Source organism: Podarcis erhardii (genome assembly GCF_964252035.2).
Source record: "Podarcis erhardii genome assembly, chromosome: 10".
In the NCBI taxonomy this organism is placed as follows: Eukaryota; Metazoa; Chordata; class Lepidosauria; order Squamata; family Lacertidae; genus Podarcis; species Podarcis erhardii.
The window spans coordinates 19,727,619-19,754,280 of NC_138500.1; the positions used below are offsets into that span (position 1 = coordinate 19,727,619).

Here is a 26,662-nt window from a genome sequence, read left to right on the forward strand (position 1 = left end):
TTAGGAGTTGCTGATCAGGAGGTCGCCGGTTCGAATCCCCGTGATGGGATGAGCTCCTGTTGCTCGGTTCCAGCTCCTGCTAACCTAGCAGTTCAAAAGCACGTCAAAGTGCAAGTAGATAAATAGGTACCGCTCTGGCGGGAAGGTAAACGGTGTTTCCGTGTGCTGCTCTGGTTCTCCAGAAGCGGCTTAGTCATGCTGGTCACATGACCCGGAAGCTGTACGCCGGCTCCCTTGGCCAATAAAGCGAGATGAGTGCCGCAACCCCAGAGTCGTCCACGACTGGACCTAATGGTCAGGGGTCCCTTTACCTTTACCTATGCTTTGACAAAAAATCCTGAACTCACACCGTTCAACAACATAGTGTCAAGTCTTCCAGGTCACTGCCATCCACTGCTCTCTTCACTACCACCCTACAAGGGGGGGAAAAGAGAAATTTAACTCAGTTCACATTTAAAGGCAAACCTACATAATTTACACTTTTCAGCACAATATGTGAATCAAAACGCAGCCATCCTTTGAAATTTGCACTGCTCTGAATTTTGCAATGCAGTTCTCTAGCCGAATAATGTGTACAAAAATCCAAATACTGGGGTAAAGTGTGTGTAAAAATGCATACATTAGTGAAAATAATGTCAACATGCATTATATTAGGAGAAATGTTTTGTCAAAAAAATGGATGTGTTAGGGGTGATTCGCTGACAAATTTTCATGAAAACTTTTTTTAAAAAAATATCACAACTTGATGTAGAAATGTAGAACTGAACTTGAGTCTAGGAAAAATAGAAACTGAAATAAATCAGAATTGACAGATTTTCCCACCCCTACACCCTACCCATGTCAGCTTTGACACGACAGCTTCTCAATATACTATATTTCTTGTCTCTTAGGAGTGGGCCTGGCTGCAGTGGTTCTCTCGTTCTGGCTGAATATCTATTACATTGTCATTATTTCCTGGGCACTGTATTATCTCTTCAACTCTTTCACCGTGGTGAGTTTCTGCCATCCTCTCTTTGGTGAAGCACATGGATGGAGCAATGTATGCAAATTCCACCTTTGCACAGCACACTAGTTATTCCATAGTCATTCATCGTGCTCTATCCACCTCCCAGGCATTATAAGGGACATTATCAGAGTTGAAGGATGCATTCCAGATGGGCAAAAACACTCAAGGGGTGCGTGGGAAGCTGGGGCAGTGAAGGGCATTGCCTGGAGAGAATGGGTGTGGTGTGGAATGGGGCAGACAGAGAGGCTTGATCTGGAACCCTGGTAATGTGAGGTTCTTGGTCACGGAGAGGCTTCTTGGCTCAGTGCAAGAAGGTAGGAGTGAAATAGATGGGAATACTGGGAGTCTGACCACCACCACCACCACCCTGCTCGCTATGCTATCATTCTTTGGTGTGGAACAAGGAATTGCTAGTGCAAATGTTATACAGTGGTACCTCGGGTTAAATATGCTTCAGGTTACAGACTCCGCTAACCCAGAAATAGTACCTCGGGTTAAGAACTTTGCTTCAGGATGAGAACAGAAATCGTGCTCCGGCGATGCAGCAGCAGGAGGAGGCCCCATTAGCTAAAGTGGTGCTTCACGTTAAGAACAGTTTCAGGTTAAGAACGGACCTCCTGAACGGATTAAGTATGTAACCAGAGGTACCACTGTAATGCAGTCACAGACCTGTTAAGAACAAAAGACTTAGTTGTAGTGTACATTGAGTTAAATATATGGCACATATAGAAAACAGGAAAGAGCAAAACAGTAACCATATTGACTTCTAACACCTTATTTCTGAAGTATTTCAGGGGGGTGATGACCAGGGTTTGTTGGGTTCTTTCTCCACAACGCATTTCATGGCAGTGAAGCCATTCTGATCAACGTAAAAGGCTCCTTTGAAAGATGACTCTCCAAGCAATCAATAGACATACAAAGCATCTGTGCTTATTGCGCCCTGGGATTCCACTTTATTTAGACACACAGCTGCTAAGAGGCTGTGTGTGTATCTTGGGCTTCTGTCCACTTTAGGGCTTTTGTTTGACTGTGTTCCACAAACACCAGTGAAACATCTTGCCAAAATATTTGTATTGTTGAGCCACTTCAGAGCCATATGTCGATAGTCCCCAGAGCAAACCAGACACCTGCAACTTCTGCTCTTGTCACTAAAATGCCGCCTAGTCATTTGTACAGATTACATTGTCGGGGCTTTGGAGGATTTCCAAAACAGAACTTTAGATCGGGACTTTGCCCTCTCCTGAGCCCAGAATGGGTAGTGACAGTTTTACAATGGTACAATAGCTTATATTACGGGAGAATCTCTTGCGCCTCTGTTTGCCCACCTGCCGCCTTCTCCTGAACCATTTTGCTGGCACAAGCAGCAGGAAATTGGGTTGCCCACCCTTTGACAACCTCAAGCCTCCTGTGCACTTGACAGCTGCACCACAGTCAGAAATTCAACAGATGAAGCTGACCGTCAACCTCTCTGCTGACCTTTTCCCACTCAGGACCTGCCATGGCAGAGCTGTGGAAATGCCTGGAACACAGACCAATGCTTTTCCAACTACTCCCTCAATGACACCACCAACCTGACCAGCGCTGTGACGGAGTTCTGGGAGTACGTCACCAGCCTAAGTCAGGTTTTGCCATCATTGGGGTCATCTCGTCAGTGCAGGGGCTGGGGTGAGAAGGAAGGAGGGAGGGATGAAAAGGGTGGTGGGACTTTCTCATTCACCTTCTGTAGAAGTACCCTTATGTTGTTGTTGTTGTTGTTGGCATCTGTCTGTCTTGGGAGACAATGGGAGAGTCCACCTTCAGGGGTGAAGTCAAAGTGTAGGAAGGTTACAGCACCTGCCCTTACATCACTCATATTTAAACACATTATTTGTGTTGCGAAAAAGGAGGAGAGCATCGAAATGCTGAATATAGGCATTCTTATTGTTCTACTTAATATTTGGTTGGTGTTCTCCTTCCCCTCCCCAACCTCTGCTTTGGAGACGGTTTGGTGTTGTCATGAGCTAACCTCTGCCTGGAGCAAGGCATGGTCTTGTTCCTCATCCTTGGCCAACAAGTGCAGGTGGGATGGATCTCACAGCTTTACCCCTCCCTCAATTTGGGTTGATGGGGACCAGCAAGCTTCCTGTCAACACACCTCCATAATGGACCAGCTCAGGGCAGAGTCATCTTGGGCATCTGCTCCATTGCACTGCCTGTATAGCATGGAGTTCCATCTTTGATTTTTTCTTTTACTTGACTGGCTAAGTGAAGGACAAAAGAGAACCAGCAGCCCTTCCAGTGGATCCCTAGACTGGCTTCTCCAAACCAGACTTGAAACTGGATTGAAATGGAACTAAGTTAAGCCGCAGCATCCAACATTGTCTGGGATTGAGAGGCCATCTTTCTGTGCTCCCCTTGCTCTCTTCTGGACCAGGGGAAAAAAAGGTCTTTCATTGGACCCCTAAATGAATCCTAAAGGCTGCTGTCACCTTTGCCCAGACAGTTCGTTTTCTCCCCTTCATACCTCTTGGCATCCCATCTGACAGAGTCAGGTACATGTGAAACTAGACCCACTGAATTGTTTCCCCTCTCCCCTTAAAAAGAAAGCATGCCAGTTTGTCTTGGGTTAGCTCAGCCTGCTGTTGCCCCTGACTCTACCCACAGCTGGCTTCATTTACCATTAGCTGCCCTTCCCACCATCCCCAATGGACATCAGTCACCATTGCAAATGACTCTCAGCCTCTGGGGAATCTAGTCATTCAGTCTCTCTGGATCTCAGTTGTTCTTATTTTCTCCCCGTTTTCTTGCAGGAGAAATATGCACCAAATCTCCGGAGGCCTGGGGGAACCGGGTAATATCCGCTGGCCTTTGGCTGGCACTCTGGCGTTGGCCTGGGTTCTGGTCTATTTCTCCATATGGAAAGGTGTTGAGTGGACCGGAAAGGTACTTCATGCTCCTTGTGTTATCCAATACTACTGTACCTTTGATTGCTGCATTCATTTCTTTATCTTGAAACTAAAATGTGCTCCAGGGTTTTTAAATATTTTTTATTTGCCTGAGTGCCTATAATGAAGGTTTCTACCTTAAATAGATGTTAGTGCAATCCAGTTTTGACCTTAACCATCCCCAGCCACAGCTTTAACAATGGTTACTTTTCCATATATATATATATATATATATATATATATATATATATATATAAAATAATAATTATAATAAAAAAATCTCTAAGCAGTTTGCATTTTTTAATTGTCGTTATTGCATTTATACTGTGATAAAGTTACCTTAAAAACTGGATAGAATCAAGTTAAATACACAATACAATAGCAAATGTGAGCACGGATTTCTTGTTGGAACATTTTCCAACTCCCCTAAACTGAACAAGCTGAGGAGTTTTAAGACTAAATTTAAGCTTTTAAAATTGCCAAAGCAGAAATGGGGCACGTGTGGCTGTCCAGGGGTTGTTGGGTTCTAGTTCTGAGTTCTTAGCATGAGTCACTTTTTGAACCTGAGAGATCTGTGACTTGATTTAATGACTGCTTGGCATGTTGTAAATGGATGTGAAATGAAGTTTCACAACCATTTTGAAACCTGGAAATTTTTAAGTAAGCTTTTGGTGATGAAATTTGAATGCAAAATACAACATGCAAAATTTAGAAACATGCAAACCAGCAAGCAAACAACAACAATTCCTTCTGTTGGAAATTTGCATCCTGATGCTAACTGATGTTGAATGTCTGTTGCCAGAAACTGCCACATACCAACATCTACCTGCCAGATGTTATCAAATATTGACTGCCACTGTAAATCTGCTCTCTCAAAAAATTCAAATATTGCTATATATCAGATGTTGTCAAATACTTATTGTTACTGCAGGTCAGCTGCTAGGTATTATCACATGCTGAACACTGCATATTGAATACTGTCAAATATTCAACTGCCACTGTATGTTAGCAGGCAGTTTGCATCCCATAATTACTAACAACTGAATCTGCTTTAGAATCTGACGTCTGTATATTTCTTCCCCCATCCTAATTTTGGGATACCTTTTTGGAGTGTGGTGCGGGTAAACTAGATTCAGTTTTAACATTTAACAGCAGCTTCCAAAACCTTTCTCTCTGTTCTTCTTGCCTGTAGGTTGTCTACTTCTCCGCCACGTACCCTTACTTCATGCTCTTTATCCTGTTCTTTCGTGGAGTCACCTTGCCAGGAGCCAAGGAGGGAATCCTCTTTTACATCACGCCCGATTTCAGCAAACTCTCCAAGTCTGAGGTTTGTATTTTCATCTGATCCGTGCGACAGGGGAACTAATTACTGCTGCAGACAATAAACAGCCTGTTCTCCCGGCAAGTTCCTAGAATCTAAAATGGAAATAGGAATTGAATCATTTAGATCAATGCTTCCCAAAGAACGTCTTATAAATGCCCTGGTGCATCATGACACAGGACCACTTCTTGCTTGATATCTGCCATGTGGAGAATGCTGAAGATGTTGCCGCAGGCCAGCTGCTCCACCCCAACATCACAAAACAGACAATCCATTAACAAGGGACAGTGGTTGCCTTCATACCCTGCTTGAGAGCTCACCAGAGGCTTCCGTTTAGCTCCTGTCGGAAACAAAATGTAGATCTTTGGGCCAGTCCCACAGAGCTCTTCTTATGTGGGAAGGAACACAGTGCAGTGGTGGAACATGTGCTTTTCATGAAGAAGGTCTGAGGGCCAATCCCTGCTGGCATCTCCTATTAAAAGTATCAGGTACACAACACTAAGGGAATCTCCCATCCAAGTGTTAAACCATTGCTCTGCCTAAGAACATGAGATGAGCTTGCTGGATTCAGCATCCTGTTTTCACAGTGTCCAACCAGATGCCTATGGGAAACCCACAAGCAGGAACAAAATACAAGAGCACTGTCGCTTTCTGCAGTTTCCAGAAACTGGTATTTAGAAGCATTTTGCCTTCAACTGTGGAGGCGGAATATAGCCATCCAGGCTAGTAGCTGTTGATAAGCTTCTCCTCCATGAAATTGTCCCAGTGCTCCACGTTGGTGGCCATCCCGTGGGAGCCAGTTGCATAGTCTAACTCCATGCTTTGTGAATGAGGACTTTGTTTTGTCTGTCACCCAACGTACAGCTTCATTAGATGTTCCCTACCATGGTATTATCTACACACTGACAGGCAGGCACTCTTCAAGGTTCTAGACAATGGTACATCTAATCCCTTTCTAGACGATGCTCCCCTTATAGGATTTTAAACCATCTTCTTCCTTTTGTAGGTCTGGATGGATGCAGCCACACAGATCTTTTTTTCCTATGGTCTGGGGTTGGGGTCTCTGATTGCCTTGGGAAGCTATAACACATTTCACAACAACGTTTACAGGTTTGTCATGTATACATTTATGTTCAATAATAATTCCAATGATGCTTTTTCAAAAGCGTTTAATACCACATTTGTAGGTGTGGAAAGCACTTCACGTGAATTCATTCATTGCAATCCCAGCTGTTGTTTTTAATCCCATATTGCAGATGAGGCAGGGTGAGGGTAAAAGAAAGTCAAGGCCACCCTAGCCATCTCATGGTTGAGGTGAGATTTGAACCAAGGTTTATTTCCCCTGACTGTATTTCCTGACTGATGATCGTTCAGCGGCACACAATCTGCCCAACACAGGCAGCAGACTGCTATATAAGAACATTCCCATATCAGTAAGTGTTTTAAAACCCATCACTATCACCGTACTTGGTTCATTAGCAAAAGTTGTATAACAATTTCTATCTGGTCCTGTCTTCTCTGTGCCAGTCACTCCCAAACACTTACGTTTTTCCCTGACACAATCTTTCCATTATGAGGAACCTTTCTCAGGGCCACTGAGCATCAGATGTTCCTTCAGATATGGGTTTGGACTGCCCTCTGCTTATTCATAGGTAATATGTTTCCCATGAGAGGCTGAAGAGGCCTTTCACATGGAAAACCTCTTCAACCCAGTTTTCTCTTCTTAACACATTAACGAGAAACCCAGGCCTTGCTTAGAAACCTCAAGCTCAATTTCAGGCTGTCCATCCATGAAGAAACAATTTGTGGTGGCAATCAAGCTGCTGCCTAAACACCAAACTGGGCCTTCCTCTTTGCTCTCATTTGTTCTGCCATCTCACTCTGTCTTCTTTGTGCAATGCTCTTTTGTTATAATTTCTGCTTTTGAACTCATTTATTCATTCATCCCTTTGTTCTATATTTCATCATGTTCCAAAGTACTGGGGCAGATAACTTTCAGGGTATTCAAGAGGTGATTCCCATGACAGGGTCTTTGCAGTAGTGGCTGCTATTATTATTATTATTATTATTATTATTTGTTATTCTTATTCTTATTAGTTGTTATTATTATTATTCCAGCAAGTTTTAAAATATATGAGAGTATTGCTGTAATAATTGTTCAGTTTATGACTTCATTGATTCATGATAGTATTAGATTTTTATATCTGAGAGTCACTTGGCTTGTAAACTCAGAAAAGTGGGATAAAAATTACTGGAACTAAGATAGATAGATAGATAGATAGATAGATAGATAGATAGATAGATAGATGGTAGATGATAGATGATAGATGATAGATGATAGATGATAGATGATAGATAGATAGATAGATAGATAGATAGATAGATAGATGGATAGATAGATAGATGATAGATGATAGATGATAGATGATAGATAGATATAGATAGATAGATAGATAGATAGATAGATAGATAGATAGCATTTCTGGAATCAGAATGCCCTAGAACAATGAAAACCATCCTCTCTGTCCCAGACCAGTAAAAGGCAACATACTTTTTTCATTAGAAAAAATGCCTTGATGTATTGAAGGACACTCCAAAGTTGATGTTCCATGGCTGAGATCACCTCTCTCTTCACCTTTGCTGCCTTATTGTGCTACATAGGCAGGAAACGTAATACTTCTAGCTCCTTGTCTACTTCAGAGGTTGTGATGGAACAGAGCAGTTTGAGCTGGGCTCTCTGATTGGTTGGCCTCAGACCGTTTATTGGGCTTTGTAGGTCCTTCTTCACCAGTCCTCTCTCAACCTGCACTGCATTCTGATTTGCTACTGGGCCAAATTCAAGTTTCTGCTTTTGACCTACATAGTTTGGGATCTAACAGACCACCACCTCCTGTGCATGGCTGCCTGCATGCTAACATTATCTACAGTTCCACCATTTGGTGAAGACATGAGAGGGGATATTCTTACTAGAGGTACCTAGATTGTAGAACTTCCTCCTGAAAGTGGTTGGCTCCCTCTCTTTTATGTTTTAGGAGCACCTCAGACTTTTCTATTCCATCATGCCTTTAATCTATTTTAACCAGCTGAAGTGGCAGTGTAAACCGGCCCATTTCTCTCATGCCCTCAGGCTGCAGTTTTAACGATTTGACTTATATTGTGCTTGGTTTCATCTCATTATTTTTATTGCATTTTTGTGTTTTAATCCGGAAGCCACCCTAAGGCTGAAAAGCAATGCAGAAAAATACATACATATATTTTCTCTCTCTCTCTCTTCTCCCCCTCCAGAGACTCCATAATTGTTTGTGGCATAAATTCTTCAACAAGCATATTTGCAGGATTTGTTATTTTCTCCATTGTCGGCTTCATGGCCCACATCACCAAGAAGTCAATAGCTGAATTGGCATCCTCAGGTACAATCTCTTCAATAGGGAATGTGAGCCGGTATAGTCAAGGAGCATAAGTTTGGCAGCACTGTGGAAACAAACTAAACTTCAGGCATTTCTATAAAAAAATGGACTATTTTGTGGGGTAATGGCTGCAGTTGTTCTTTGCTGAAGGAAAAGCACATGAGGCATCAGTGGTGGCTGTTGGTTCCCATTGGGACTGATGGGATGGAAGGAACCGAGATGGGTAGTCCGTTGAGGGCAGACTGAGGTTGGTGAAGCAGTGCTCCATTTGCCATCATGGACCATCTTACACCATAATACACATGTTCAGAGGTACTTCATTGTATAATATTTATACCTGTTAATCAGACACAATCTTGGTGGAGCTCCAAGATTCACATCCCTGCAAGAGTTTTTTTATCACCATTTGCTTGCAAAAACGAACTTCTTCATTTGTATTTATTTATTTATTATTTGTACTTACACCAGATGATCCCATAGCAAATTACAAAGATGTTATTACAAAAAGGGCTCCTCCATTTGCCTGGCACTGAGACGGATGCAATAAGGGCCATCTTTTCTTCATATACTGTCAGATAGCATATCTACTTTGACAAGAACCCTACTTAGCCATTGATTCACAATTGGTATTGTCAGCTTTCTTGACACCTGTTTAATCTAATATTGGCAACGATCAAAGAATTTACAACAGGGGTAGGCAACCTAAGGCCCATGGACCGGATACGGCCCAATCGCCTTCTCAATCCGGCACATGGACGGTCTGGGAATCAACATGGTTTTTACATGAGTAGATTGTGTCCTTTTATTTAAAATGCATCTCTGGGTTATTTGTGGGGCATAGGAATTCACTCATTCCCCCCACCATTCATTCATTGGCCTACCACATGGTCTGAGGGACAGTGGACCGGCCCATGGCTGAAAAAGTTTGCCGACCCCTGGTTTACAACATGAAATGTTTATCAAAGGTTGAATCCCATCAGTCCAAAACTTAAAGAGAGCCCAAATTAAGTTTAAGCCCAAGTATCTGATCTATTACTTCCAGATGTTGTTGCCAGTATCCCTGCTCCAAGCGACAATTCCATCTCACACCACTGAACCTTTTGACAGAAGGGAAAATGCTTGTGGAAAGTACAACTTACCATAACTCAGTAACCGCTTAAGAGATGCAATAATGTGCTCACCTTGCTGTGACTTGTGTCTGACTCATATCACAAAATAAAACTATAACCATTCATTGTGTCCTTCATGGCTACAGGTCCAGGATTGGCTTTCCTTGCCTACCCGCAAGTCGTCACGCAGCTGCCCATGTCTCCTCTCTGGTCGATCCTCTTCTTTTCAATGCTAATGATGCTTGGCCTTGACAGCCAGGTAAGGATAACCCGTTAAAAAATAACATCATGTATGGCTGTGCAGTAAGAAGAGCCCTGCTGGATCAGATTAAAGGCCTCTCTGGTTCAGCATCCTTTTCTCGCAGAGGCCATCTGGGTGCCTCTGAGAAGCCCACAAGCAGGTCATGAGTGCAATAGCACCCTCCTGCAACTATGTGAACAGAGGCATGGTGCCTCTGATCCTGGAGTAAGGATAGCCTTATATTCCATGGACTTGTCTTATGCCATCTAAGTTGGTGGCCATCACCACTGTTTTTACAGGTGGAAGTTCTGTAGCAACAGACTGTACTAATTCCCTTCCCTTCTCTATAATCATCCCCTTCTTAGCAGGATTGACATAAACTGGTGTAGCAAGAGATACAGTGGTACCTCAGGTTAAGAACTTAATTTGTTCTGGAGGTCCTTTCTTAACCTGAAACTGTTCTTAATCTGAGGTACCACTTTAGCTAATGGGGCCTCCTGCTGCTGCCCTGCCACCGCTGTGCGATTTCTGTTCTCATCCTGAAGCAAAGTTCTTAACCTGAAGCACTATTTCTGGGTTAGTGGAGTCTGTAACCTGAAGCATCTGTAACCTGAAGCATCTGTAACCCGAGGTACCACTGTAATTAAAAAAAAATACAATGGGAAGTTAATAATTTTTTATAAATGGGACATGCAATAGTAAAAAAGATATAGACTAAGTAATCGCAGAAAGGAGGGGAAGGAAGTTGAAGACAACACAATGTAAAGATTGTTTTTCTGTTTAAATTTATGTAAAATGAGAAAATGGAAGAATAAAATATGGGGGGGGGAATCTTCCCCTTTGCATGGGTCAAGCTCCTTTGGCCCACAGGGGCTTCCAGTCAGAATCCACACGCTTCTGATCCCAAGGACCTGCTTCCCTTATCATGAATCTTTGATCAGCAACAGCCCACCTCTGTACTTCTGCTGCTAATTCCCATGCCATCTCATCCCATTGCTGAACCCTTATATTTAGGATCTTTCTCCTAAATTTGCTTGCCTGAAATTCGAGCCCCAGTGCTTTGATGACAAATAAAATAAATAAGCAATGCAAAATCAGTGAGGCCTTCATAGTTGCTTATGCACCTGAAATATAAGTGCCTGATAACTCTCCATTCTTGCTCTGGACAGGAACTCATTTTTTTTCAATGACAGGCTAAGATTGAGTTCTCTAGAGATGAGGGCTGGAGGCATGAAATTGGTGCTTCCTTTGGAATCTACCACCTCAAGCTACTGCTTCACATAGCTTTGTGGTGAGATTATTCGCCCTGTATAAACGGTGAATCAATCAACCCTAGACACCAACTAGAAATATAAAATATAATAATGTAGCTGCATCTCAGAACCTATCTACACATGCGGCAGAACCACGTGGTGCAACTTCTCCTGGGCTGTACAATTCACACTGCAGATGAGGAAGGGGGATAAACTCCTTTTGTCAAATGTTCTGCTGTGAGGAGTGGGGGAGTCCTTGTACATAGAAAATTACCTGTATTAGCTAACTTGCAACTCTTCTCCTCCACATTCTAATTTTATAGGCACAGTTTGAATGATTAAATGGGGTAGGCTTTTGCGGTGTGTATAGTAGCAGCTATTATGGAATCCATGACAAATTGATTGGCTTTCAAATTTGTATTGTATCCCAGCCTTTTCAGAGGAGTGTGTGTGTGTGTCCTTGCTTTCCCGCAAACTCCATTTATTTTCCATATATTGTGTTGGCTATTTATAATTTAATACTCCTAGGAGCTGCAGTTGTAGCTGTATTTGACCCAGTTCATAATTTAGAGACCTTTTTAAAATGACGCAAATGCTAACTGAACAGCTACTTTAATTCATTATATATATTTTTTATTCCACTAAATACCATTTTTCTTAAAGCATTTAATTTTACATGATTTTATCGAGTGCTGCTTGTTTCCCCAAGGTGCCTCTTGGATTCTTTTAAAGTGACAGCTCTCGCTAAGCTCTCAAACACTTCTAAAATTAATGACTTTGTGTGTTGCTTCTTAATCAGTTTGCACACAGAAGTGGCCCACAGGGTTGCGCCGTTCAAGAGTCCTTTTGAAGAGTGACATCTGAGAGCTGTCTGGAGTTGCCCCCTCTCAACCATTAGTATTACATATGTCATGACAAAGGCTTACCCCTGAAGCCTTTCGGGTTAAGAATTTGGGGGGGGGGGTTGTTCCTCTGACAAACAGCTTGCCAATCAAACAATGGGTGGGGGCAAATGAAGCATTGTTGCAAAAATTATTTGTTCATATAACAAGCATGGAAGCAAAATGAAATTAATGCCATCTTCTCTGTGGATTGCACATCTGTTGTTGGTAAAACACAGAAACAACGTATGGGCAAATCCTCAGTTTAAATGGAGAGCCCCTTCTCTGCGTCCTATGGAAGTTGAAGGCACAGTTGGTGGCAACAAGCAACAGGGCCTTCTCAGTGTCTGCCCCAATACAGTGAAGTATGGATGGCCTCTCCTCTGGTTGTCTTTCACCAGTTGGGAAATACATTTTTATTCTGTCATATTTTACCTGTGCTCTTTGACTTTATTGGTTGATATCCAACTAGGGGCTCAATCAGACTTTTGTTTGTTTCATGACTGAAAATCCGAGAGATTTTAGTTTTGTTCCATTGCATTACCTGGGAAATTCTCCTATGTACTGCTGAATCAGAAGGAATGTTTTATGCAGATTGATGTTGCTGTGTTTGACAAAAGGGGAAATGTAGGTAAAATAAAAGGAGAATTTCCTGGATGCCTAGGCTCAGTTTTGGGACAAGTACTCTTTGGTGACAGAGCCCCAGCAGAGATTTAAAATTACAAAACATGCAACAAAGTAAACATGAAAATATAGGTGGTTAGACCTTTAAAATATCCTAGTCTAAGTTGCTTCTTTGATACAGAAAACCCCCCACACATTTTGTAGGTTAAAAATGGCTTACTTACAAACTGTTCAAATGTCAGATTCATGTGCTTTTCCATACAGCAGCAAGAAAAGACAGGCAGTATAACTTAGGTTCCAAAATGGTAAACATTTCTAAATTATTTGTACAGAAACACAAAAACGACTTGCTTAAGCCATACAGTCTAAACTTGGAGCATCCATCTTAGATTTCCTTACTGGTAATGGTGGAACCGGAGAGAACAAAGTATTTGGTAACCCTCCCACAGTGAGGGGAAGTGACCTAGCTAAGCCTGTCAGGACAGTTTATTCTGTGGTCTTAACCCCTTCATGCTTCGATTAGACTTAAGCATGTTGGCTATACGCGACTAATTTATCTCACAGACATTTTGTTCCAATTTGGCAGTAAAAGTAGATTTTCCCAGAGAAAGCAGTGGGACAAAACTAAAGCTTCTTGGGCCTGTGACTAGAAATCATGTGACAGTGTGGACGAACCCCAAGTTAGAGCAGACCCACTGAAATCAAGGAAGTTACTTAAGCCCATTGAGTTCAATGGGTCTGCTCTGTGCACGACTAACATTGGATATCACCACTGTATTTTTAATGTTGTGTATTTAAAAATTATTGTATTTATAATATATTTTTAATACATTTTAAGACAATGTGATTTTAAAATTCTTATTGGCTTGTCCTGAGTGGTGCAAAGATGCTAGAAGTGTAGGGTAGAAATCTCCATATAAGTAAATAAAAACAAATGCAGGTTTCCTAAATTCTCCTCATTCAAATTATAGTTTGCTATTTTTTAAATTAAATTTGTATACCACCCTTCATTTGTAGATCTCATGGTGGTTCACAACATAAAAATACAAGATATAAACACAAAATAGGCAATAAAAACAAGAATAAAACCCCCCACCAAACAATAACCCCCTCCCTCTCTGCCCTGGGTGTGTAACAACGGTTTGCCTTAAACCAGGAGGCAAGGAAGGGAATTACCATGAACATATAATGGAAGGAGAAATGAAGGGGAGCATACCAATTTGTGGCCCTTTGAACGCTCTTTCTAATAGCGTCAAACCACGGTTTGATGTTACGTCTGAACCAAGCTACTGTGTGGATTCAAAGGCCGATGTGGAAAGCTAAGGAGATACAGATTCAACAAGGAGGTTGCTGATGTATTCCTATTAATTTCTTCTTGCAGTTTTGCACAGTGGAAGGCTTCATCACAGCCCTGATGGATGAGTTTCCACATGTGCTGAGAGCAAGGAAGAAAATATTTATTGCAGTGGTGTGTTTCATCTCTTACCTCATTGGATTCTCTAACATCACCCAGGTATTAAAAACGGTGCATACCCTTTTACTATTAGATGCTGATGATCTCTTAGTTTTAGTGCTTATTCAGGTGTGGATCCAGTATTCTAAGTCTCTTTTTGATGACAGATCTGTTATCCAAACAAAGTAGGGAGCTCTAAGTAGGCAACTGTTATCCATTTCAAGTCAGGGTGATCCTTCTACTCTGGAGCTTTAGCTTGAATAGCATCTGGTGGCTCCTGTTCTTTGACTCTTGGATGGGGACAGAGTGTGCTTTCATCATTGCTTCTACATAGGGTCCCACAGCACCAGGCAGTCAGAGCACAGTGCTCTTTCTGGCAGGAAGAGGGAAATGAAGCTCCCTGCTGGTATTCTTTCTTTGGTAAATGGTAGGGCCAGGCAGTGAGAGATTTTACTTTTTTGGGCTCCATGATCACTGCAGATGGTGACAACAGCCACAAAATTAAAAGACATCTGCTTCTTGGGAGAAAGGCGATGGCAAACCTAGACAGCATCTTAAAAAGCAGAGACATAATAATAATAATAATAATAAATTTTATTTATATCCCGCCCTCCCCAGCCGAAGCCGGGCTCAGGGCGGCTAACAACACTAAAACAATACAACATTATAAAACATTATAAAAATGAGTTAAAAACAAAATTAATGGCAACCATAAGCTAAAGTCTTGAAAAGATTGCCAAAGGAGGGAGTCAGGCTGCGCCCTAACAAAAGGCCAGGTGGAACAGCTCTGTCTTGCAGGCCCTGCGGAAAGATGTCAAGTCCTGCAGGGCCCTTGTCTCTTGTGACAGAGCGTTCCACCAGGTTGGAGCCGCAGCCGAAAAAGCCCTGGCTCTGGTTGAGGCCAGCCTAACCTCTCTGTGGCTTGGGACCTTCAAGGTGTTTTTATTTGAAGACCGTAAGTTCCTCTGTGGGGCATACCAGGAGAGGCGGTCCCGTAGGTACGAGGGCCCTAGGCCGTATAGGGCTTTGAAGGTTAAAACCAGCACCTTAAACCTGATCCTGTACTCCACCGGGAGCCAGTGCAGCTTGTATAGCACCGGATGAATGTGATCTCTAAGCGAAGACCCCGTAAGGAGTCTCGCTGCGGCATTCTGCACCCGTTGGAGTTTCTGGGTCAGTCTCAAGGGCAGCCCCACGTAGAGCGAGTTACAATAATCCAGTCTGGAGGTGACCGTCGCGTGGATCACAGTGGCTAGGTCAGGGCGAGAGAGGTAAGGAGCCAACTGCTTAGCTTGGCGGAGATGAAAAAATGCCGCCTTTGTTATAGCTGCAATCTGCGCCTCCATAGAGAGGGAGGTATCGAAGATTACACCCAAACTCTTAACGGATGGTGCTGGCACTAATTGCACCCCCGCAAGAGATGGGAGTTGCCCCCTCAGTCCCAAGTCGTCCCGTCCCAGCCAGAGGACCTCTGTCTTCGAAGGATTTAACTTCAACCGGCTCCCACGAAACCATCCAGCCACAGCCTCCAAGCATCTGATCAGTGTGTCTGGGGCCGAGTCCGGGTGGCCGTCCATCAACAGATAGAGTTGGGTGTCATCAGCATACTGATGGCAGCCCAGCCCAAAACTCCGGACAAGCTGGGCGAGGGGGCGCATAAAGATGTTAAAAAGCATCGGGGAGAGTATTGCACCCTGGGGCACACCACACACCAAGGAGTGGCGGGATGACAATTCCCCCCCAAGCGCCACCCTCTGTCCCCGACCAGAGAGAAACGAGCGCAGCCATTGAAGGACTGTGCCCTGGATCCCCACGTCGGCAAGGCGGTGGTCTAGGAGTTCGTGATCGACCATGTCGAAGGCTGCTGACAGGTCTAGAAGAATCAGCAGCCCCGACCCGCCTCGATCCAGCTGCCTGCGGAGATCATCTGTTAGGGCGACCAGAGCCGTCTCGGTCCCATGACCAGCGCGGAAGCCGGACTGGAATGGATCCAGAGCTGATGTTTCATCCAGAAACCTACCAAGCTGTTCAGCAACCGCCATACTCGCTCTAGCCGTCTGAGGTCCCGCTTCATTTTCCGGAGCTCCTCGGTAAACCAGGGAGCCCGGTTTCTGCGGGGTCGCAGAGGGCGCTTAGGTGCGATCTCATCGATGGCTGCCAGGAGCTGGGTATTCCAGGCCTCAACAAGCTCAGTCAATGAGTCGCCAGGGGGAGAAAGGTCCCGCAAGGCTTGACGGAATCTATCAGGGTCCATCAGCCTCTGCGGGCGAGCCCAAATTGGCTCGCCACCCAAGCAGGGTGGGGGTGGAACGTCAATCCTGGCTTTCAGAGCATAGTGATCAGACCATGGCACCTTCATTGAAGGAAACATGATCACATCTATACCGATGCCAAAGATCAAATCCAGCGTGTGGCCTGCTTGATGTGTGGGGCCCGAAACAAACTGGGAGAGCCCTAGTGTCGCCATGGAAGACACCAGGTCCAGAGCCTGTGAGGAGGGAGTGGCATCAGCATGGATGTTGAAGTCCCCCAATACCAATAGGTTAGGGAACTCCAAGGCCCAGCCAGCCACCGCCTCCAGCAGGCCTGACAGGGTGGCTGCTGGTGTGCTAGGTGGCCGGTACACCAGCCAGACAGCCAAGCTCACCTCGGAGCCCCACACTAGGCCAACACATTCAATGCCGGGGATCGATGGCGAAGGTAGAGCCCTGAAAGAACAATCTTCCCGGATTAATAACGCCACCCCTCCCCCCCGGCCCACAGTCCGCGACTGGTGAAGGACGGAGAAACCCGGGGGCGCCATCTCTCGTAAGGGAACAGTATCCCCTTCACGCACCCAGGTCTCAGTCACACATGCCAGGTCAACCCCCTGCGAGGTGAAGAAATCTCGCAGGGTGGCGGTTTTGTTGCCTATAGACCTGGCATTGCACAACACCAGTGACGGAGGTGAGTAATCCTTGCTCACCCTACCCTCGTCTCTCGGGATGGGGCGCAGATTGGAAGGGGTACGAGCATATCCGTATCTCGATCCCCTTCGCCTATGACATCTGCCCCCACCGCCATACCTCCCTCGCCCCTGCACAGTAGGAATCCCAAGCCTAATATTCGCCTCCATTTACAGAATATAAAAACAAACAAATAAAAACAATTACATGAAAACAAAACCAATCCCCACCCCACTCCACAACCACCCAACCCTGACCCAAAATAAACCAAAACAAAAAAACCCTGACCCAAAATAAACCAAAACAAAATAAAAATACATAGATAAAAACCACCGCTTATGGTGGTACAACTAAGCAAAAAATAAAAACCGTTTAAAACATATAAAAACACTTCAAACAACCACTGCAGCAGCACTAGTGTCCCCCAAAGCTGCGGCAGTGGTAAGCGTGGGCCCCGCCCCCTGGCCTGATGGAAAGTGGGCCTGCAGGGGGAAGAGCCCTCCCCACAGATGCACGGCAAAGCGGCAGCAGCAATGATTCCAAGGGCTCCAATGCTGAGATGGAGTCTGGGGCCCGCCCCCAGGCCCAAGGTGGAGAATGGGCTTGCAGGGGGAGCGGTCCTCCCCAAGACTCACCGGCAAAGCGGCAGCAGCAGTGTTCCGGGCCTCCTTGGAGTCTTTTATGCTGGGGTGGAGTCTGGGGCCCGTCCCCAGGCCCAAGATGGAAAATGGGCCTGCAGGGGAAAGAGCCCTCCCCACAAACGCACGGCAAAGCGGCAGCAGCGATGTTCCAAGGCCTCCTTGGGGCCTTATATGCTGAGGTGGAGTCTGGGGCCCGCCCCCAGGCCCAAGGTGGAGAATGGGCCTGCAGGGGGAGCGGTCCTCCCCAAGACTCACCGGCAAAGCGGCAGCAGCAGTGTTCCGGGCCTCCTTGGAGTCTTTTATGCTGGGGTGGAGTCTGGGGCCCGTCCCCAGGCCCAAGATGGAAAATGGGCCTGCAGGGGAAAGAGCCCTCCCCACAAACGCACGGCAAAGCGGCAGCAGCGATGTTCCAAGGCCTCCTTGGGGCCTTATATGCTGAGGTGGAGTCTGGGGCCCGCCCCCAGGCCCAAGGTGGAGAATGGGCCTGCAGGGGGAGCGGTCCTCCCCAAGACTCACCGGCAAAGCGGCAGCAGCAGTGTTCCGGGCCTCCTTGGAGTCTTTTATGCTGGGGTGGAGTCTGGGGCCCGTCCCCAGGCCCAAGATGGAAAATGGGCCTGCAGGGGAAAGAGCCCTCCCCACAAACGCACGGCAAAGCGGCAGCAGCGATGTTCCAAGGCCTCCTTGGGGCCTTATATGCTGAGGTGGAGTCTGGGGCCCGCCCCCAGGCCCAAGGTGGAGAATGGGCCTGCAGGGGGAGCGGTCCTCCCCAAGACTCACCGGCAAAGCGGCAGCAGCAGTGTTCCGGGCCTCCTTGGAGTCTTTTATGCTGGGGTGGAGTCTGGGGCCCGTCCCCAGGCCCAAGATGGAAAATGGGCCTGCAGGGGAAAGAGCCCTCCCCACAAACGCACGGCAAAGCGGCAGCAGCGATGTTCCAAGGCCTCCTTGGGGCCTTATATGCTGAGGTGGAGTCTGGGGCCCGCCCCCAGGCCCAAGGTGGAGAATGGGCCTGCAGGGGGAGCGGTCCTCCCCAAGACTCACCGGCAAAGCGGCAGCAGCAGTGTTCCGGGCCTCCTTGGAGTCTTTTATGCTGGGGTGGAGTCTGGGGCCCGTCCCCAGGCCCAAGATGGAAAATGGGCCTGCAGGGGAAAGAGCCCTCCCCACAAACGCACGGCAAAGCGGCAGCAGCGATGTTCCAAGGCCTCCTTGGGGCCTTATATGCTGAGGTGGAGTCTGGGGCCCGCCCCCAGGCCCAAGGTGGAGAATGGGCCTGCAGGGGGAGCGGTCCTCCCCAAGACTCACCGGCAAAGCGGCAGCAGCAGTGTTCCGGGCCTCCTTGGAGTCTTTTATGCTGGGGTGGAGTCTGGGGCCCGTCCCCAGGCCCAAGATGGAAAATGGGCCTGCAGGGGAAAGAGCCCTCCCCACAAACGCACGGCAAAGCGGCAGCAGCGATGTTCCAAGGCCTCCTTGGGGCCTTATATGCTGAGGTGGAGTCTGGGGCCCGCCCCCAGGCCCAAGGTGGAGAATGGGCCTGCAGGGGGAGCGGTCCTCCCCAAGACTCACCGGCAAAGCGGCAGCAGCAGTGTTCCGGGCCTCCTTGGAGTCTTTTATGCTGGGGTGGAGTCTGGGGCCCGTCCCCAGGCCCAAGATGGAAAATGGGCCTGCAGGGGAAAGAGCCCTCCCCACAAACGCACGGCAAAGCGGCAGCTCTCCATCCCAGTAAATACCATAATCACCTTGCCAACAAAGGTCCGTATAGTTAAAGCTATGGTTTTCCCAGTAGTGATGTATGGAAGTGAGAGCTGGACCATAAAGAAGGCTGATGGCTGAAGAATTGATGCTTTTGAATTATGGTGCTGGAGGAGACCCCTGAGAGTCCCATGGACTGCAAAAAGATCAAACGCATCCATTCTTAAGGAAATCAGCCCTGAGTGCTCACTGGAAGGACAGATCGTGAAGCTGAGGCTCTAATACTTTGGCCACCTCATGAGAAGAGAAGACTCCCTGGAAAAGACCCTGATGTTGGGAAAGATGGAGGGCACAAGGAGAAGGGGACGACAGAGGACGAGATGGTTGGATAGTGTTCTCAAAGCCACAAACATGAGTCTGACCAAACTGCGGGAGGCAGTGGAAGACAGGAGTGCCTGGCGTGCTCTGGTCCATGGGGTCACCAAGAGTTGGACACGACTAAATGACTAAACAACAACAGGGCCAGGTTGGTCTCGCGCTTGCTTCAAAGTTACTCTTAGGAGGCAGGTCATTCAGCCTTCCAGTGCACTGCAATGGAGAAAACAGAAAGAAGAAGAGAAGGGCAAAGGTCACAAGGGACTGATTGGGACAATTGCAGTTACAGCAACATATAAAGCTAAGATTGGAAAGGAGGGTTGAGGGGTTGAGCCAAAGACCCTGCAAAAAGAGTGGGTCTCTAGCTCTCCATCCCAGTAAATACCATAATCATGTAGAAAACACTGGAAAAGACCAGTGCACAGCTGATGTCTGTAAAAGAGGAGACACGGGCCTTTTCTTCGGGCCAGTGGGCAGCCCTATAATCTCACTACCCTGGTCAAACTACCATCCCAGAGGTCTTTGTGGAAATCCATGAAGACTGGAGTAAAACGAAGATACCAGAAATGTGTGGTTGCATTTGATGGGTTTCATTTTTCCAGACAAAATGGCATGTCTAGGGAGAGCCCAGATCAAGGATCAGGACCATGCCATAGAAGGAGTGAGGGATTCCATCCTTTCTTCCCCATAGCATGCTCCTGTCGGTATAGGGCAGTATGCAAATTTTAAGAAGAAGAGGAGGAGGAGGAGGAGGAGGAGCTTGGGGTGGGTTTTCATCAGGATCATGCCAAAGGAGTCAATGCTGGCGGCATCCTTCTCACATGGTGAGGTCCCAGCCCTGATTGCTCTCCTATTTTGCAATACAAGCCTAGTATTTCCATTTTTAAATAAATGAAAGAAAAACATGCACAACTTCTGTCCTGCAATGTTGTTCTTAACCGTCAAACCTGCACATGAGACAGTATTGCAAAGCTCCAGGCAAAAACCTCCCTTCAAATGAAATTCTTATAATTTCATTTGCTTTGCTTGCTCTCTAAGTGCATTAAGGGCTCGTATTGTGTCCCCACAGGGTGGCATCTATGTTTTCAAGCTGTTTGATTATTACTCAGCCAGTGGCATGTGCCTGCTCTTCCTTGTCTTCTTCGAGACCATCTCCATCTCTTGGTGTTATGGTAAGTAAGTGAAAGCTGGCCCCTCTTTGCAAACTCCATCAGGGTCAGGATTGGGTTTCCATGGCACTTTGTGCTGGGCCAGCTTGTTCACCTGACTGTCTGTCTGCTCACACAATTTCTGTACCACCAAAAGTGGCAACAATCACCTTAGGGATTCATCTGAATCCAAAGTACACCTCTCCTTCCATCCGCTTAACAGATATTTCTGATTTCAGGTGTGAATAGATTTTACGGTAACATTGAAGAGATGATTGGTTATAAGCCCTGTGGATGGTGGAAGCTCTGCTGGGCCTTCTTCACTCCACTTGTCTGCTTGGTAAGATGGTCAAACCTAAGAATCTCATTTCCAGGTCTGTGGTCTCTTTTTAAAGGGCCAAACTAGACAAGATAGTAAGTGTTGGTGTCATTAGTGCTTCATTTGTGTTTCCTTTTAAAACAACAACAGCTGCAGCAGTGATTGAACTGGCTAAGAACTATGGGGTGTAGGAAGGGGGCCTTAGCCTTTAGATAGAGCTAGTTGGTCCTTTGTCTACATCTGAAATGTGACTACTAATATTCTTATCCTCTGTGAACTTGTTTAATGAACTGCACAAGTTACACTAAAAGGAGATTGGATGGGTGCTATTACACAGCCACCCCTGGGGCATGTTAAGAGTAGCTCCCTGGGCTGAGGGCAGTGGAGAAGTCATCTATGGAGAGTCTAGACCAGCTTTTGCTACGTTGGTGCGCTTTAGACATTTTGGACTACCTCTGATGACAGTTGTAGTTCAAAACATCAGGTTGGCATAGTCTGGTCTAGAAGAAAGGTCAGCATCCTCAAACAAATCTGTTGCTTTCTGTGCTGTTGCTGAGCTGCAACATTTTCTTCTTCTCTTTGTTCAGGGTGTTTTCTTCTTCAGTGTGTTTGAAATGACTCCCCTGAGTCTAGGGAAATACGTTTATCCTGCTTGGGGCCAAGGGATTGGCTGGACCATGGCTTTGTCATCTATGATCTTGATCCCAGGATATATGCTGTACTTCTTCTTCACTACAAAGGGAACGGTCCAACAGGTAAGGGCAAATTGTATTGCCACTTTCCTTGGTGTTGAGTGGAGACTTCATTGGAGCAAAACAAACAAACAGCCATTTCACCACAGCAGTGACTCAGGTGCAGAGACACACCACCAGCAAACTCAGCATGATGTATTTGTTGTTGGACAGTATGGAAATGCTATCTGTCTATTTATGGGCTTTATGTGCTCCCTTTCTGTCAAACACATGCCTTTCAAGGAGGTTGAGCAAAAGAGCATAAACACATTTTCATAAAAACAAAACAACCATTGCAAAATAAAAGCAAAAAGCAGGATAAAAGCACTTATTTATTCTTAAAAGCAGCAATTAAGAAATCCAGCAGAAACACTAAGCCCAAACCACAGAGCAAACCAGGGAAACAAGGACATCAAATCTGGAAGCGCAGTGTAATAAATAACAATGAAAGTAGCAGCCATGAACTTCCAGAAGCTCTGCCTGAACAGGACAGACTTTGCCTGGCATGCAGAGCAAGAATGGGGGACCTGTGGCCATCAAGATGTTTTTGGAATCTGACTTCCATCGTCCCTGACTTTTGCCCATGCTACCTGGGGCTCAAGAAAGTCCAATGTCATCTGGAGGGCCATAGGTCCTCATTCCCAGCCTAAAGGATAATAATGAAAGTGCCAGGCAGATCTCTTTGGGGAGGGAGTTCCATAGTTGGAATACAACCCCAGAAAAGGCCCTCTCACTGGTAGCTAGACACCTGACCTTTGCAGACAACAGCAACTGAACTCAACTTCAATGAGTTCAGTTGTGCAGCAGATTCATATTGGAACAAATTGACTTTAGGTTTCTAGGGTTCTTTCTCAGCTTTCAAAGAGCTTCCCATTGATTGTGATATTACAGTGATAATAATGTCTCTGAAATATTTACAACCCTTTAAGGCAGATCAATATTATTGTACACTTATTGCAGATACAGTGGTTGGTATGAAATAATAAGGTTATTGTGTGAGTTCACAGTGAGAGTGAGAATTGATCTTAAGATTTGTTGTTAGAACAACAACTTTCAGCCATTATCTTACACTAGCTTTTGCAGCCTAGAAAGTTCAGATAAACATGTGCTGATAATGCAGCATGGCTCTTTAGACTCAGACCTTCTCAGACACATTTTATCCTCATCATCTATCATCCCTCTTCATATCCTCAAAGCTATTCTTTAAGCTTCTTTCTGATTTTGGCAAAGACCTTCCGTTATCCAATAGAAAGCCCTTCCTTCTTGGAGGATTAAGTGGCTCAGGGGATTGTATGTGTTATGTATGTCTGACCTTTAGGCTACTGATTGCACTCTGTTGCAGGCTGATAGACATCATTTCTTAACCTTCATCATGCTTGGCTCATATACTCTGAATGGCCCAGAACTCAATGAAAATTCATTTGTTGTTGGGGGAAATGATGCTCAGGCTATATATTTTCTACTTCCATGTTTGTACTGTGCACACGTCAAATTTAGTAAATCAAAAACAGAATTCCTTATCCAGAGGATCTCAGATTTTGGAACCTTTTTTCCTTTTCCTTTAAAAATCCTTGCCTCTGTTTTTAAAAGTGGCAGTACCAGGAAAGATGTCTGTTTGAGACCTTGGAAAACCACAACCTGCTAGCTACAGGAATGGAAGCAGATGGGCCAATAAATTAACTCAGTATGGCCAGGTATACACACATTTGGTTACAGCATCCACATGAAACTGCTGAGCAGAGTCATATGGAGTTTTGGAGTATGCTGTCAGCAATATGCTGATGACACACAGCTCTACTTCTTCACATCTGCAGGTGAGGCAGTGGATGTGATAGATCAATGTCTTCTCTCAGCAATGGACTAGAAGAGAGCCAGTAAGCTGAAGCTCGACCCAGAGAAGAATGAGGCACTGTTAGTGAGTGGTTTCTTTGATTGCATAGGTGGGGTCAACCTCTTCTAGATGGGGTTGACCTCCCCCTGAAGGGGAAGGTACATGGCTTGTGGGTAGTTCTCAATCCATTATTGTTGCTTGAGGCCCAAGTGGCCTCTGCAACACAGAGTACATTCCATCAGCTTCAGTACCCCTATCTGGATAGGACAGCTTCTGTTGCCTACACTCAGATAATTTCTATGTTGGGCTGTATCTGAAGACAGTTCAGATACTGCAACTGGACAAATTGTTGACCAAGACAAGGTAGTCTGAGCATAGAACACCAATTCTGGCATGACTGCACTGGCTTCTCAATAGTTTCTGTTCGACAGCAGACCAGACTTTCATGAAAGGTGGTGGACTCCCCTTCCTTGGAAGTTTTTAAGCAGAGGTTGGATGGCCATCTGTCATGGATGCTTTAGTTGAGATTTCTGCATTGCAGGGGGTTGGACTAGAAGACTCTCAGGGCATCTTATAACTCATAAGTCTATGATTCTGTGACTCATGGTGCTGGTTTTAACCTATAAAGCCTTATGGGACTCATGATTCCAATACCTCAAGGACTGCCTCTCCACACATGAACCCTGCATTCATCTCTCAAGATGCTCAGATATATATATATATATATATATATATATATATATATATATATATATACAGCTTGTAGGCTTCTGCAGATGCAGATTTATACAGATATATACAAATATTCTCCTGCCAACCTAGCAGTTCGAAAGCACATCAAAGTGCAAGTAGATAGATAGGTACCGCTCCAGCGGGAAGGTAAACGGTGTTTCTGTGAGCTGCTCTGGTTCGCCATAAGCGGCTTAGTCATGCTGGCCACATGACCCAGAAGCTGTACGCCGGCTCCCTCAGCCAATAAAGTGAGATGAGCGCCCCAGAGTCGGCCACGACTGGACCTAATGGTCAGGGGTCCCTTTACCTTTTATACAAATATTACTCTAAATACCTTCAGCAATTCAAGACGTAATACCAGATAAGTAACACGGACTAACAGATAGACAACTGCAGACTCCTGGAAACTGGCATACATTAATCACAGATATAGTCGGGGCACTGGGCCATTACCATAACAACCAGATTGACTGACCCTGCACCTGTGATTAGCCCATCCAGGGGGTGATTTGTGCTTATGAAGGAAATCAACCCCTTCTTACATCCAGTTACTCCAAGAGGGGTGGGGAACCTCAGGCCTTGGGGCCAAATGCAGCCCTTCAAGCCTGTCTATCTGGTCCTTAGGACTCTTCCCAGGCCACACACACTCTGTGGGCCACATGCCTCATGAACCCTGCTCTGTGTTGCCCTTGAGCATTTTTGCGTGGCTGGAATTTGTTCTTGAACTCTGATCATGCTTCTTGCTCATCTAGATGGAGTGGGGATGTAAAGAAAGGATGTGAGCATCTCTGAGTTCTGTGTGGCTGCAATGTAGGCTGCATCTGCGGCTCTGCCCACTTTTGCCTCTATCCCACCACCACCACTGCTTTGTGGCCCCCAGAATGTTGCCCTCAAGCTGAAAAAAAAAACCCCAACCCTAGTTAACAGTAATCTTCCCTCTCTTTTTTCACATCACCATTTCTATTACGTTCCATTTCCATTACAAATCTGACTTTGAGAATATTTCAGGGAAATTCTAGGTTTCGGTCACCTTTACACATTTTAGGGTACAACGTCAGGCAATCCAAGAAAAAGAATGAAGACTTGATACCAGTTACATAGTTTTCTTGCTGTCTTGTGGGGCTTTTGGTACTCCTTTCTCCCAGGGTAATGATGAAATGGTATTCTTGCCTCTCATATCAAACTCTCCAGTAATTATTATATATAAAAACCCCCCAAAACCAAACTAATTTTCAGGATTCAAAGACACTGTCCCGAAATTTAGACACCTTCATTTTGACTCCATCATCTACATCCTGCTGAGAGAATAATTTAATACAATTCGACTTAACTTTGATTTACCTTTCACCAGCCGAGGGGAGAGACGAATTCCAAACACAATAGTGTCAAGATCCATATATTTCCTCAAATGCTCCATCTTGCATTCACATGTGAGGTGGTGGTTGTAGAGAGAGAGAGACTGTTGATACAAAACCAGATTCCAATCAGTGCTTTGTTTATGCCAAATTTAGCCAGGGGGTTATGTTACTTCTGGTTAATTTGGCTTAACTTGACGAACTGAATCATATTTCTCCTTCATCCCTGCAGCAGGGGCTATTTTGATCGAGGTGCCAGAAATTGAACTGGGGACATTCAGCTGGCAAACTAGATATTCAGCTCCTGAGTTTTGCCCGCCCCCCCCCCACCTCCAAAACTCATAAAGAGATTAGTGATAGTAAAGCAGATGCAAGGTGGCCATTGTCTGACAGTGTCTCCAAACTGAAACCAAAATGTTCCACAAGTACATCTTGGTTAGGAAAGCAGTCAGGGTGTCATGAGCGAGCCAGCAGTAAATCACACAAAGTAGATGAAGTTAACTCTTCTTTAGAAGAGGTCTGCACAGGAGGCCTGATGAGGGCAGCAACTCTTTTTCGGTTGGTCTTGCCCCTATGAGGCCATTTGTGAAGACTGAAGGTGTTCCCACAGCTGTCTATATCCTCTCCTCGCCTGGGTCCTTCCCAAGCAATCTGAGATTGCGTCTGCATGTAGATTGTGT

General features: G+C 45.5%; 2 protein-coding genes across 2 annotated transcripts in view; both read left to right on the forward strand.

Annotated features, from left to right (window-relative positions):
* Nucleotides 1-5,320, forward strand: part of LOC309351334 (sodium- and chloride-dependent betaine transporter-like) — a 91,645-nt gene extending 86,325 nt beyond the window's left edge. Inside the window, exon 16 of the transcript XR_014160798.1 lies at nt 5,309-5,320. The gene's annotated coding sequence lies outside the window, so the exon portion shown is untranslated. The remainder of the gene's footprint in view (nt 1-5,308) is intronic.
* Nucleotides 1-26,662, forward strand: part of LOC309351338 (sodium- and chloride-dependent GABA transporter 1-like) — a 56,216-nt gene that overhangs the window by 21,056 nt on the left and 8,498 nt on the right. Inside the window, exons 4-14 of the mRNA XM_081878930.1 lie at nt 891-991; nt 2,497-2,606; nt 3,796-3,928; nt 5,123-5,257; nt 6,258-6,361; nt 8,537-8,661; nt 9,914-10,026; nt 14,148-14,279; nt 20,936-21,038; nt 21,254-21,354; nt 21,921-22,088. Of these exons, the coding sequence (XP_081735056.1) occupies nt 891-991; nt 2,497-2,606; nt 3,796-3,928; nt 5,123-5,257; nt 6,258-6,361; nt 8,537-8,661; nt 9,914-10,026; nt 14,148-14,279; nt 20,936-21,038; nt 21,254-21,354; nt 21,921-22,088 (1,325 nt within the window). The remainder of the gene's footprint in view (nt 1-890; nt 992-2,496; nt 2,607-3,795; nt 3,929-5,122; nt 5,258-6,257; nt 6,362-8,536; nt 8,662-9,913; nt 10,027-14,147; nt 14,280-20,935; nt 21,039-21,253; nt 21,355-21,920; nt 22,089-26,662) is intronic.